This window comes from Macaca nemestrina, chromosome 8, assembly GCF_043159975.1.
Source record: "Macaca nemestrina isolate mMacNem1 chromosome 8, mMacNem.hap1, whole genome shotgun sequence".
In the NCBI taxonomy this organism is placed as follows: domain Eukaryota; kingdom Metazoa; phylum Chordata; class Mammalia; order Primates; family Cercopithecidae; genus Macaca; species Macaca nemestrina.
In genome coordinates, this window is record NC_092132.1 from 25,153,887 (window position 1) to 25,168,235 (window position 14,349).

At 38.0% G+C, this 14,349-nt stretch overlaps 1 protein-coding gene across 4 annotated transcripts in view; it reads right to left on the reverse strand.

Annotated features, from left to right (window-relative positions):
• The window catches only part of LOC105468521 (collagen type XIV alpha 1 chain), a 250,678-nt gene that overhangs the window by 159,892 nt on the left and 76,437 nt on the right, over nucleotides 1-14,349 (reverse strand). For all 4 annotated transcript variants that reach the window (XM_011718738.2, XM_071067877.1, XM_071067879.1 and 1 more), the window contains exons 10-14: nucleotides 11,984-12,135; nucleotides 10,698-10,827; nucleotides 9,128-9,273; nucleotides 6,468-6,597; nucleotides 2,489-2,628 (exon numbers count right to left, since the gene is read on the reverse strand). In XM_011718738.2, the coding sequence (XP_011717040.2) occupies nucleotides 2,489-2,628; nucleotides 6,468-6,597; nucleotides 9,128-9,273; nucleotides 10,698-10,827; nucleotides 11,984-12,135 (698 nt within the window). The remainder of the gene's footprint in view (nucleotides 1-2,488; nucleotides 2,629-6,467; nucleotides 6,598-9,127; nucleotides 9,274-10,697; nucleotides 10,828-11,983; nucleotides 12,136-14,349) is intronic.

The following is a 14,349-nucleotide window of genomic DNA, read 5'->3' on the forward strand; positions in this document are numbered from 1 at the left end:
GCCATGATCACACTACAGCACTTCAACCTAGGCAACAGAGACCCTGTCTCTAAATAAATAAATAAACAAAACTTCCCCAGGCAAGGTATTTTGTTACAGAAAACCAAAGGGACTAAGACATGGTTATAATCATTATTATATAATTATATTATAAATGTAATGGATATATAAGAAAGTTTGTTTTTGTTTTATTAAAAATTATTGCCAAAGGAGGATGCTCTACAATGAACAAATATTTACTGGTGAATATAGAGGTGTTACTTTCGTTGTTCAATGAGTCAACTCTTTTAAATTGGTAGGTTTTATATAAAAATAGAAATCAGTGGTATCTCTCCAAGAGTCTTAAGATCTGGCAGCCCATGCCTGGATTTCTATGCAGCAGCAATCAGTAGAAGCTGAGACTGGCTGCATCTTAGATGCACACACTTCCCATCACACCAGTCCCTAGTATCCCTGTCATTGAAACCCACTGTCCATTGTCACTTATCATTAGTCTTGCTCGTTGTCTTTCTTTCAGTAGAGAATTTCTTCTGCATTCATGTCCTCAAAATGGGAAGACAAAATATAGCCTAAGTTAGGCTGGGAGCAGTGGTTCATGCCTGTAATCCCAGCACTTTGGGAGGCCTAGGCGGGCAGATCGTCTGAGGTCAGGAGTTTGAGACTAACCTGAGAAACATGGTGAAACTCTGTCTCTACTAAAAATACAAAAATGAGCTGGGCACAGTGGCGCATGCCTTTAGTCCCAGCTACTCAGGAGGCTGAACCAAGAGAATCGCTTGAATTTGGAACGCAGGGGTTGCAGTGAGCCGAGATCATGCCACTGCACTCCAGCCTGGGTAACAAAGTGAGACTTCATCTCAAAAATTTATATATAATATATATATATTTATAATATTTATAAATATGTATATATAATATATATTTATATGTAATACATAATATAATATGTTATATATTTATAAATATATATTATATATAATACATATACATTATATATAATATATATTTATATATATTATATATATAGCCTAAGTTAGCCTCATGTGTCAAGCAAAACACGAGAGTATTTCTTTGCAGGTGTGTCTGCTTCTACAGATTTAATGGTATGCTTCAATCATTTATAGTATCTGCCTCATCCTCCTACACAGTTGAATTTACAACCCTTGGGAAAGCAGTTTACGTATTACCAGTGACAAAGAGACACCTATAGCTCAGTGTTTTTTTATTTCAATCTTTTTACTGCTCCAGGCTACTCTCTTCAAAAACAAAGCAACTCATCCAAATGACCAGACTCTTCAGGAGTATTTACTCTCAAGATTTACGAAGGTTTAATGAAGCATATCGAACAGTATTTCTATATGTTAGCAAATGTGTACTTACTGCCTGTCCATTACACAATGTCCCTTATGAGGATGCATTTTGTAAAATATTGCTTGGATTTAATTTTAGAAAAAAATTTGTCTCTGCATATAAAAACACTTGCTTTATTTGGTCAGAAAGTAGAAATGATGCAATCTAACATATTTCCCTCTTTGTCTTAGCTTACTGGACCAAGATAAGGGAAAATAAAATAAAAATAACCTCGCTGTTTTGCTAAAACACATTTCCAAGGGAACACTTTTTTGAAAGTATTAGTCACTGCATGCAAGATACTGTATCTTCACAGGTTTTAACAAGTTCCATTATTTGAAAGTACTTCTTAGATAAAACTCGAATTATTTGCTAAATTTAGGCTCATCTAACTAGAGCCTTTCAGATGCCAGTTTACTCAAAAGCAGAAGGATAAACTAGAGAACAGTGACATTATTTTTAGTTCGATGCTTCCATGAACATACACCCTCCCCACTCCCATCCCCTGTGGCAGACTGCATTTTCCAGAGACGGCCACATCAGTGAATATCTTCTTCTCTATATGCTCCTCCTATCCTCTGACTGACATGTCTCCCACCACAGGTAGGATCTGTGTTTCTCCCCACCTATAAATCTGGGCGAAGGTGGTGACATCTCATACCAATGAAGTGTGACAGAGGTGATATCAAGTGACTTCAGAGGCTGGGTCATGAATAGCGATACAGCTTCTACTTAGCTCTCTCTCTCTTTGGACATGTGTCATGGGACTCCTGAGCCAACTCCCCTGAAGCTGCATGCTGAAGGCATTGTGCGAAGAGTCTAATTAGAGATATGGAGACCTGCTCCAGATCTCAGCTGTTCCAGTCTCCCCAGACCAGGCACCAGATACATGAGTAAAGACGCCATGAGATGGCTCCAGCTCCAGTCACTATCTGGCTCTAACCTCACTGGAGAGCACCCCTCCTCCAGTGATAACTGCAATTCACACCCCAATTCCTGACCTACATACAGGAACTATGAGAGACAATAAATAATTACTATTATTTTAAGCCACTAGGCTTTGAGATGATAGGTTATGTAGTCATCAATAACTAGCACCCCACCACCTAAAAAATATACAGTATGTCCCAGAACTTACCTCATTGATTTCAGTCCCATCTGCATTGTTATACACAATTCGATAACCATTGATCTGTCTTGAAGTTGGGTCCCAGGTTAATCGAGCACTGTTAGAGCCAATATTGGAGATTCTCAGATTTCTTGGTGGACTTAAAGCCACTTGGCCGTAAATGGAATAGAAAATAATTAAAATGTCAGATTACATACACGTAAAAAGAAACTGCGTCTTTGACTTCTATTTACATATGAAAAGTGTCACCCAGATAATAATTTATAACACTGAAATAACCAATGTATTGTCTCATAAAAATCAATAATGTTCTCTAATTAGCAAAGAAAAAAGTTTTCTTTATAGAGAATAAATAGCAGTAATAAGTTACACATGGTTAGAAATAAGATTTAGGTAAATTTTCTGTGCCTATCACTCTACCTGATGTAAGTAAGAAACCTAATGGATTAAAAACAAAGTAACTTGAAATAAAATTTTAACTAGTCCACTCAATTACCATGTGACTCTGGCAAAGCCACTCTACCTCTCAGCTCCACAATTTCCCACATGTAAAATGAGGGGATGCCCATCCGCCATTTCCATGTTGGTATCTATTAGGCAAGTCCAACTTAACCGGTCCAAACGGAATCAGTGACTCTTGATGCCTTCCCCTAATTCTTCTTCCCTCAATCTTCCCCTCTGAGCAAATGGAAACTCTATCCTTCCTACTGATCAGATCAAAAACCTTGGAGCCTCCTGGATTGCTCTTTCTCTCGCAACCCACTTCTAATCCATCATCCAGATCTGACCCCTTCTCTTCACCTCCACTGCTACCATCTTGGTAGAAGCCACTATCCCCTCTTGGCTTGGATTCTTGCCATGGTCTCCCAGCCAATCTCCCAACTTCCATCTTTCCCCTACTATTAATATAATTATTCCTTAGCAAGCAGCCAGAGTGCTTCTTTTAAAATGTCAGTCAGGTAATTTCACTTCTCTGCACAAAATCTTCAAAATGGCTCCTAACTCCTTCAGCATAAACCCACAGTTCTTAGCACGATCTTTTCTTTCTTTCTTACTTTCTTTTCTCTTTCTTTCTCTCTTTCTCCCCTCTCTCCCCTCTCTCTCCTTCCTTCCTTCTCTCTTCCCTTCCCTTCCTTCTCCCTTCCCTTCCTTTCCCCCTCCCCTCCCCTCCCCTCCCTTCTCTTCCCTTCCTTTCTTTCCTTTCCATTCCTTTCCCACTCTGTCATCCAGGCTGGAGTGCAGTGGTGGGATCTCAGCTTACTGCAACCTCCACCTCCCAGGTTTAACTGATTCTCATGCCGCAGCCTCCTGAGCAGCTGGGATTATAGGCGTGTGTTACCACACCTTGCTAGTTTTTATATTTTTGGTAGAGACGGGGTTTCACCATGTTGGCCAGGCTGGTCTTAAACTCCCGACCTCGGGTGATCTGCCTGTTTTGGCCTCCCAAAGTGCCGGCACTACATGTGTGAGCCACCGCAGCCAGCCTAGAGTGGTCTTTATGGCCCTACATGACTGGCCTGCTGCCATTTCACTGCTTCCATCTCCTACTACTCCGTGCCTTTTCCACGCCACTAGCTGTGACTGGAACCTGCCATGCATGCTCATTCATAGGCCACTGCACTTGCCTTCTCTTTGCCTTCAAGGCTCTTCCCCAAGATATCCGCACAGCTGGTTTCTTTGCTTCTTTCAGGTTTCTGACCATATGCCACCTTCTCGATGAAGCTTTCTATGATCATCTTATGTAAAACAGTTATTCTACCCCCATACTACCAGTCTCCTTCTTCTGCTCTATTTTTTTTCACTGTATATTTCTGGTTTATTGTCTCTCTTCCCCAGTATATTGTAATCTCAGGGGGTTAGATAATTTGGTTTCATTTTGTTCTCAGATCTATTCCCAATATAGCGAGTACTCAATAAACATTCATTGAATCAATGGGTAATTATTTGACCTGAATAAATCACAGTGGCTTTGTGAGACAAATAAAAATAAACATCTTACTATTGCTTTAAAATTATTTAAAGAGGTATTGGTATTTCTGCAGATTCCTGTCAATTCCATAGCTTTTTGAACCTCTTTAAGGACCGCTATCTAATTCAATAAATTAAAAATTTTCCATAATTTTTGACAGTTTCATGAGCTCTTTACAGGCTTATTGTAAAAATAATTGTTAACATTTACTGAGTGTTTTCCATGAGTCTGACACATAACATATGTTAACTTATTAAATTCTTACATTAGAATGCAAGGATAAAGTTGCAATTATCCCCATTATATTGATCACAAAATTGAAGTAACTTGTCCAACATCCCAGTTAGTAGGAACAGAAGAGCAATTCGAATTTAACCTAAGAAATTGAGTAACTGATTCCAGAGCCCATGATATTAACCAGGATGCTAATTTCTCCTCTCTCACTGCTTCTCTCTCTTACTCACACTCTCTCATCCCACAAACTCAGTGCTGATAGAGCCAACAAAGCAAAAAACTTGAAGACAAATAATGACAATTACGAGCCATAGCCATGAAGCATGTTTCCTAACCTCAAAGCCCAGTCCTTTCATTAATTCAATACATACTGATTTTTGACAATAAAGATCTTGTAGGAGTTAATGACTCGCTTAATAATTAAGGTGCCAGAGAGGAAGTGTAGAAAAGAAAAAAAAGCAATATAACTAAGTAGTATGCACATTTGGCTCTAAATTTTTCTGGAATTCCATTACATTTGGCAATATAATGGAATAATGTCTAATTTACTTTGCACATAAAAATGCCAGCCTCAGGAACAAGTATCTAGGATATCATTTTTCAGGACCTTTTTGCTAATCATGGGAAGGAGTTGTACATATTTTAATAAGTATAAATAAGTGAACACTCTAAGTGAAAGAGAGATGGGCTGTTGGGGAAAGCTTTTCTTTCAAATAGTTAGAGTCCCAGAATTCACTTATGTGGTAGATGCTTTCTAGCATGATTCATTTCTTTTCTTTTTCTTTCTTGGGCTCTCCCAGAGCTTTTGTTTGTTTCTTTGTTGTTTTAATTACATTGGTCTTTCTCTGAAGAGCAAGAATAACATAGCCTTGACTAACACAGAATGGATGTGTGCAAACTTCTTTATCATTAAACTTCTATTTTGTTTTCCCAAATGGAATCTTAACGAGAAAGGCATTGTAGAAATTGTGCTATTCATCTCCTCCCAAGTCCAGGAGAAGAGTGGTGAGCAAGACCTCAAGTCTCTCTGCACTTTCTTATGTTTCAAAAGATCATGAATAGAGCCATATTTTAATAGTATGTGGTATTATTAGAATGCCATAGTAATATTTTGTTTATATCATATTTTTTAAATAAATGCATACATTTCCCAAAAAGTACTAGGAATTCCCTACATCTAGCCAAAATTAGCCTTACCAATAAAATTTTTGCTCAATTGAAAATGAATTACAATAGTAATAGGCTCAGATAAATACAGCAAAGATTTTCAGGGAAAAATGTTTGTTCATTTTGATATGAGTGGAAAATAAACAGATATTCAGTAACTATGTGCTGAGTGTTTTCACATATACTACTGTATTTAATCTTATATCAACTACATGCTGTAAAATTATTGCTCCTCCTTTTATACAACCAAAAAAGTTTTATCACTCACCCATTGTCACCTAGCTAAAATATGAGTTGAGCTGAGATTCCCATCTCAACTGCTATCTTGCAAAGCCCACACTCTTCCCTCTACATTCTGACCTGCATTTGAATTTAGACAAAGAAAGACACAGGTGGAATTATCTGGAGGATGCTGAAGTTCGGTTCTGGCAACGATATCATTTATAATAATACAATATATTAAAAATACATTTTCCTGTCCTAAATAGAATATGAGATTTTTAAAATTACAATTAGCTTTTAAGAAGTTTCAACCCAAACTAGTAGTTCCAATTCAGAATCCCCACATTCATGCGGGCTTTTACTACAGCATCCCAACTGAATGGCTGTGCTGCTCACATGTTGTTTCCTGTCCCGTAACAGGATCGCTGGCCTCTTCTCCAAACATGGCATAAACTGTGACTGTGTATTCTGTATTGGGCAACAACCCACTCAATTCAATATCCGTGTGGGTCTCTCCAATTTTCATCTGAAAAGAACACATGTTGTTAGATCGTTTGCCAATACATATTATTCATGCTGATCGGAGTGGAACAGAACAAAGGTGAGACTTCATAGGATAAGACTTTACGTCCCCTCACAACCCCTCCATCAAACAGGCTTCAGTCATAACTTTTAAATTGTCTCGTGTCATTTTATATTAGAAACAGATATTATGGAACCATATAAGTCTAAAAGTACCATGTGAACTGTGTTAGGATAACTCTTTACATCTGGACAAATGGCAACTCCAGCCAGAATAACAATGTTGAGTATACGCTCCCCAGGAGAGGGTGGGTGAGATTGAATCAGGAATGTTCTCTAGAGACTGTGAGCTCCAGGCCAGTGTGCTGGAGGCAAGGCCAAGTGGGCACCTTTCACTATTTGGCTAATTCTAACCAGTGCTCTGGCCACATGCCCAGTTTTTGCTTCAAACTCAATGAAACTGGGCCAGTTTTGCGGCCCCATTCAACAACAGAATCCACGCAGTTGAATTGCAAGTTACTTCCGGTATTCAGAAGAGATCCAATCACCTTGACACCCAACTTGGCAATTTGCTTTTTTGATTCTTGAACACGTTTTCTGACCCTTGGATTCAGTCAAACTATCCAACATTCTCAGTTGTGCGACAATAGAGTGATGGGATAGTTTTATGTTTTGGAAGGAAAAAAAAAATCTCCATAGACAGTCTATAGGCACATGACTGCCAGGGCTAATCATCAAATTAAAATTTTGAATTTTGAACTAGCTCAACATATATAACCTAAACCCACAGAAAATAATATAATACACACTGATGTACTCACTACTCAACTTGGATAAATACCAAATTTTTGTCATATCAACTTCAGATTTTATTTTTTAAAAAATTAATATATACAGATAAAAGGTCTTTCTCATTCTTTCTGTTCACCACCTCCACCCTGAGGTTGATGTATATCTTACTGCTGCATTTTTGTACTTCTGTATGTATATAGATATATCTATAAACAATATATGATCCTGTATGTTTAACAACACACATAATGGGATCATATCAACACAATCTTTTTGCAGCTTGCTATTTTTTTCTGTGTTAATATTACATTTTGAGATTTATCCATGTTGATACACAAGGACAGAGTTGACATCATTAATTTCTTTATGGTATTCTTTTCTATAAATATATCACTAGTTTCCATTCCTCTATTAATAGGCATGTTAGTTGTTTGCAATGTCTTATTCCAACCAAGTGCCTGCATTGAAAAATGCCTGCAAGATGTTTCCCTATGATACATTTCCAAAAAATAGTATATATCTTCAACAGGATGAAATATTTCAAAATATCCTCCGAAGCAGCTGTACCAAACTACATGCCCGCCAGCAGTTACAGGAGTGATTCTTTTCCTGCGTGCTCATGAATACACAGTATTATCAGACTTTAAATTTTTTTTGCTAATCTATTGGTTATAAACTACTATTCCTTTCATTCTTTTTCTCTTTCATAGTGAGGCTGAGCATCTTCTCAGCACCATTTGTAAGTCTCTCTTTTGTCAAAATAATTCAGATCAACTTTAAATTCAAATAGGCAAAAGCCGTCTAAGCCTTGGAAATAAAAAGACACATGTCACCAATACTCTATTCCTGACACTCAGATTCACCATTTTTTCGACCCTAAAGATTTCCGTCGTCAGAGACAGGCTTTACACAATTTTAGACAACCAAGTTCTCTGAACTGCTTCGCTTATTAACTGCCCCTGCCTGGTCATTACACTTCCAAGTGTCAGATTCTTCCTCTTCATTCCTCACATGTCTGCATTATAGCTATAGTCCCCTATAAATTAAAAATGAGTACTAAAATGTTTGAAAGTCATTTGAAGGTCAAAGGTTCATCATTTAAAATGGAATAAATTCAAAAATTTGCACCAACGAGGTATGTCTATCTACCTCTCAAATTAGTAAGAAAAAACTTAATTCAGTGCATACAGAGAAAATAGTCACTTATGCACTACATAAAGCAAAATATATAACATTCCTCTAGAGTTATTTGGCAATACTGAATGTAAACTTTAATAATTTGCCTACCCTTTGAAAAACAAACTCTATTTCTAGGAATTTATCCTAGGGAAATAAACCATTATGCAAAGATGTATGTTAGGAATATTCACAAAAGCATTATTTATATAGCAAGCTATCTAAATATCTAAAATCATAGATTAATTAAACATGACCTGTTCAAACCAACAGTAGAATACTATGGGTGTATACAATGACTTCGTAAAATTTTCTTTAAAGACATGGAACAAGATTCACAATAAATAAAATGAAAACAGCAGACTACAAAACCACTTCCATTTGTTGCTTTTAAAATGCATTGACAAAGACTGTTAACAACGGCTATCTCTCGGTGGTGGGATTATACATGCTTTTTTTTTCTTTTGGCTAATCTGAATTTTCTACATTAAATTTTTACAATAAAAATTTTATTTTATTTAAGGAAATAAAAGATTCTAGGACTGTAGTAGGTAGCAGGTGGTTACCTCTTTTTCATCCCCAGCCAGGTCCTCTGTTAGGGGAGCATAAAGGATCAGGTAACCTGAGGCCCCAGGTACTGCATCCCATTTGACTCGCATGCTGTTCTCAGTCACATCATACAGTAGAAGGTCAGAAGCCATGGGTAAAGCAACTGCAAGAGATTTTTTTTTTTTTAATGTTGAGCCACTTACATATGTGTCTTTGAGAAAAATGAAATTATCAAGAAATAAGATTGACCATAAGAAGGGAGAAAGGAGTTAAGAATAAATTGCAAGCTCCTGCGTTAAACAATGCTGATGAAAAACAGGAAACATTGTTGTTTTCAAATATGGTTCTAGACCCTCCCTAATGTGGCCCTGCCTACTCTTCTAACCACAATGTCAAGTTCAGGACTTTGCTGACATTTCCAGCTCCTTGTACACACATCTATGAGGGTGCTTACAGTCTTTCATTGCACTAATCTGCTTGCACATCCTTGGTTTGCGTTCCCACCCCCTACTACACTAAAACATCCTTTTACTTTTATTTATTATTTTTTTGAGACCTGTTATTCCTCTGTCATCCAGGCTGGAGTGCAGTGGTGCAATCTTGGCTGCAACCTCCACCTCCTGGGCTCAAGCAATCCTCCCACCTCAGCCTCACAAGTAACTGGGACCACAGTGGCGTGCCACCATGCTCGGCTAATTTTTGTATTTTTTGTAGAGACCGGGTTTCGCCATGTTGCCCAGGCTCACTAAAACATCCTTGAGAATAAGGATTGTCACTAAAATATTTCTGCAAAGTGAGGGCATTAACACTTATCTGACAGATTGTTGCCAGGGATAAATCCAACAGATTTCAGAAAGTGATGATCACAGTGCGTGGCGCATTGTGATTAGTGTTGTTTACCCTGTTATTGTTCTATCAGAGGCAGATTTTTTAGAGCAGTTTTGCATAGTGCCTCGCATGTAATAGGAACTCAGTTAATATTAGAAATGACTACAAGATGTTCGATCTTTTTAAAAAGATTATCTCTTCTCATGATTCTGTGTGCATGTGCATGTGCGTGTGTGTGTGTGTGTGTGTGTGTGTGTATTATGTGTGTATGTTGTCATTGTGTGTTACTATGATCCTACCCAGGAAGGGAATTATTAGTATTCAGAAGCTTGTTTTACCTACAATGATATGAACAATGAAGATAGCAGTAACATAATTGCCTTGGCATTCTACTGGGCAGGAGAGCTATGGAGTTTTTTCTTTACTTCTACAGATAAATTCAAGGACAATTCTTGGTTCATAGTAGGCATTTATTAAATACTTATTTAATAAATGAATGAATGTTTTTGTACTCTTCACCACCAAATTGCTCTTAAACCTATCAGAGATTTATAACAACTTTTTCAAGACATAGCACCTGCAAGACTACAGCTCTAGCATGGACAAGGACCACATATAGCACGACAAATGTCTTCTGTGAATTTGACTGAATTTGATTCAGGATGTCTATCAACACGACCTGAGCAGAATTTCAATTTAAGAAAGGCCCCCTAAGCAGCACTCCACAAAGTTAGAAGTGGGGTAGAATTAAATACATACGTGTAGTTTCAGTTCCCCGTAGGCCTTCACTAGCAGTGTGGGCATAGATTGCAAAGACTGCTATCTGATATTCAGTTAAAGACATCAAGTTTTTCAACACTGTAGAAGATACACTTCCATCTACCACCACCTGTTTAAAGAACAGTTTGAGTAATGAGAGCATGGAATATCTTACACACAGAATTGAAATCAAAAAGCGAAAATATCTCCAGCAAGAATATTTCATTGAATATTTTCTTGTTTGTGCCACATCCTCCTTTCCACTGTGGCAGTCAAACGCTCTTTGAATGCCTACATGAAGTGATGCACCCTTTATGGAATGTGTCCAGAAGTCCCTTGTTAATTCATATCTAATAGAAATAATTGTATTGATACCAGGCTAATTATTATCCTATTTACATCCACTTAATAACAATAAACATGATATTTTTCCATAGAGTTTTGGGAAGCATTTAAAAGATTTATTAGTCATGAAAAATAAAAGAATCATTGGAAGCACTCAGATCTCTCTCCCTTTTTTTTTTTTTTTTTTTTTTTTTTTTGGTCCAAATGATTTAAGACTCCACAATCTACTTCTCTAACGCTTAAAAAATATCATAAATCCTACCATAACACAGAATATTGTGAAATATGCTGAGGTCAGTCAGAGGTTAGAACAACAAAAAGAAAAAGAAAAAAGAATTTCATTGTGTTTTAACATATTCCTTGTGAATTGCGGTATCAAAGGTAGGAAATGGGAAGGATCCAATCATCTGGCAATAGGTGTTCTTGCCTGTGTTAGCCAAGCCATAAAAAATGCTGGCCACAGCTGCTTTATTATGGCTTTTCCATTGCACTCATCCCTACAAATGTCCAGGAAACTCCAAGGCTTGGAGGACTAGTCCGTATATGACCACGTACTTTGGAATGCACAGACTTCACTGAGGCAGAAAGCTCAGATCACTCCCAAGCAGAAAAAATGCACAAATAGCAAAAGGGGTCCTGGCCAGATAATTAGCTACTGATACCTTTTACTTTAGAACTTACTAATTTGAAGAAGAAAAATACGTTGTGTTAGAAAGTCATACATGACCAGTTCTGAGCGTTATTTGGAGAGATGAAAGATGTAATTGCCATAACTCAGAGATATGGGAGAACAATATGAACAAGTGGAAATGCATTTCAGTCAAATTCTTTAAAATGTCTGTGACGGAATAATCTTATACATAAATTTCTGCCTTGTTCTCACTACTGTAGAAGACTTGAGAGAATAAAAAGGATGGTTGAAAATACTGTCTCCTTATTACCTCGTCTGGTTTTCCACCCCTGGTAGGATAATACACAACTCTGTATTTTTCCACATTTCCTGGGGCATGAGTCCAGTTAACCATAAAGCTTCTGGCAGTGACTTCAGAAGTAATCAACTCCGTAGGCGGCCCAGTGATGGCATGGGCTGAGGCTAAATTAAAGAAACACATCAAATAAACCTCTTACCCAAAGTTATTTCTTATGAAGCTAAGACATCTCATTAGACAGAAATAAAGACTGATTTTATGCTGCCTCTAAGATTTTCCTCTTTAGATAAGTTGATTCAGTTATCCATTTGTTCATTCAAACATTTAAATGTCTATTAGGTGCCAGGTACTACGCTAAGTTCTGAGGATACCAAACTTAAATAAGATGTAGTTCTTGACTCTAGAGAACTTTCTCAAATTAAGGTCATTGTTAATAAATAATAAAAACAAACATTAACAGCTGGGCATGGTAGCTCATGCCTGTAATCCCAACACTTTGGGAGGCCAAGGTGGGTGGATCACCTGAGGTCAGATCAGGAGTTCGAGACTAGCCTGGCCAACATGGCAAAACCCCGTCTCTACTAAAAATTCAAAAATTAGCTGGGGATGGTGGCAGGTGCCTGTAATCCCAGCTACTCAGAAGCCTAAGGCACAAGAATCGCTTGAACCAGGAGGCGGAGGTTGCAGTGAGCCGAGATCGTGCCACTGCACTCCAGCATGGGGAATAGAGCGAGACTCTGCCTCCAAACAAACACACAAACAAACATGAACTAAGCATGTGTGTATTGAAAGTTTCTCTTCAGAGTCTTTAGAAGTTTTTTTTTTAATCTCATCTACTTCTCCCTAGTTCCTATTACTGTTCACACTTCGTATGTGAGAAAATCAAGGCACAATGAAGTTAGCTAACATGACCAAGGTCTCACAATTAGTATCAGAGTTGACATTGATATCTGGGCTTGACACAAGAGTCTGTGTTTTTAAGCATCAGAGAACACAGGCTCTATAGTAAAAATTTCAGTTCAACAAGTGACTAATATCTAAAAATGTGAAAGAAGAAAAAGCAACTAACATATATTAAATGCCCACTATGAGCTCAACACTACATAAGCATTTTTTCTTATGTGTTACACATGTTAAAGCAAACGATTCTATAAAAATTTGGGACATGCAGAATCTAAGTGGAGGGGGGATACAATATGTAAATGATAATAACAAGGTTAAGCTTTAGAATTTCTCACACTTTAAGGGCACTCACTCAAAGGGACTTTAATAATCTCAATTTTTAAAATACTGTTTTGAACACAAACTATGGCCAGGAACTTTATTACATGCTGTATCATCAACCACATGTAGACTATTTTGGAAAAACTGAGCTCTAAAGTAGCTTCACTTTGAAGCTCAGAGAAATGTGTTCAGGATCATACTGCTTGGATGCCCAGCCCAGCCCCATGAGATCTAGCCTGGGGAAAGGGGAATGATGACAGAGAGAAGGACATGTAGCCAGAAAGAACCATTTCACGCTGGTTACAACAGAGGCAGCAAATAAAACCAGACTCTTACAAGAAGACTTGGATATTACCCTCTTCTCAGATTACAACTCTATAAGGCAAGCGCAACCTGCAGACCAGTGATATTGTGAGGGGCAAGGCTTAACAATCTATGATGGATTTGCTCCAAGAAAGAGAAGAGCTGTGCTTTACTCTATTCCTTTTGCTGAGTATAACTAAAAACTCTGGAAATTATATCAAAGACAAGCATAAGAAGACGCTGAAAAGTAGAGAGAAGAAGGTCAATGAGTGCAGAACTACAGGGCTCAGGAGCTCCCAGTAGTGAGCTCCCACTCACATATATTTTACTCATATATCCCACACATGGAGCTAAAGTATCTGGCAACCTAGAAACACCAACAGATACAGACTAAAAATTGCTAACAAAATCTTCTCCCTCTAGCAAAGGACCAGGAAATGGCCAGCCTACCAAGACTGAAACTTTTAAAACATTTTTGGCAATAACTGTTCTACTGCAGATAATCAACACAGAAAAACACTGTGGCCACACCTTTACCCATGCCAGCAAAGGCCTAGTGGGAAGCCAAAATTTCCAGCCTTTCTTGGCTGTAATAGGGTGCCCTAATATCCACCCCAAGCCCCTCATGCCAGCTAGGGTGGTGTGAGAGGTCAAGCAGAGGAGAGATATTCATCCCCAGCAGAGGGTAATGAATCTTTTCCCCTACAATCCTATCTGTGATATCAAGGGAGACCACATGAAGAGCCTGCCTGGACCCTCAACCCCACCTGGGGGTAATAAGGCACCATTCCCCCTCACTCTGTGATGGTGTCAGAGGAGACCTAGCAGTGAGTCAGGACTTTCACCACTGT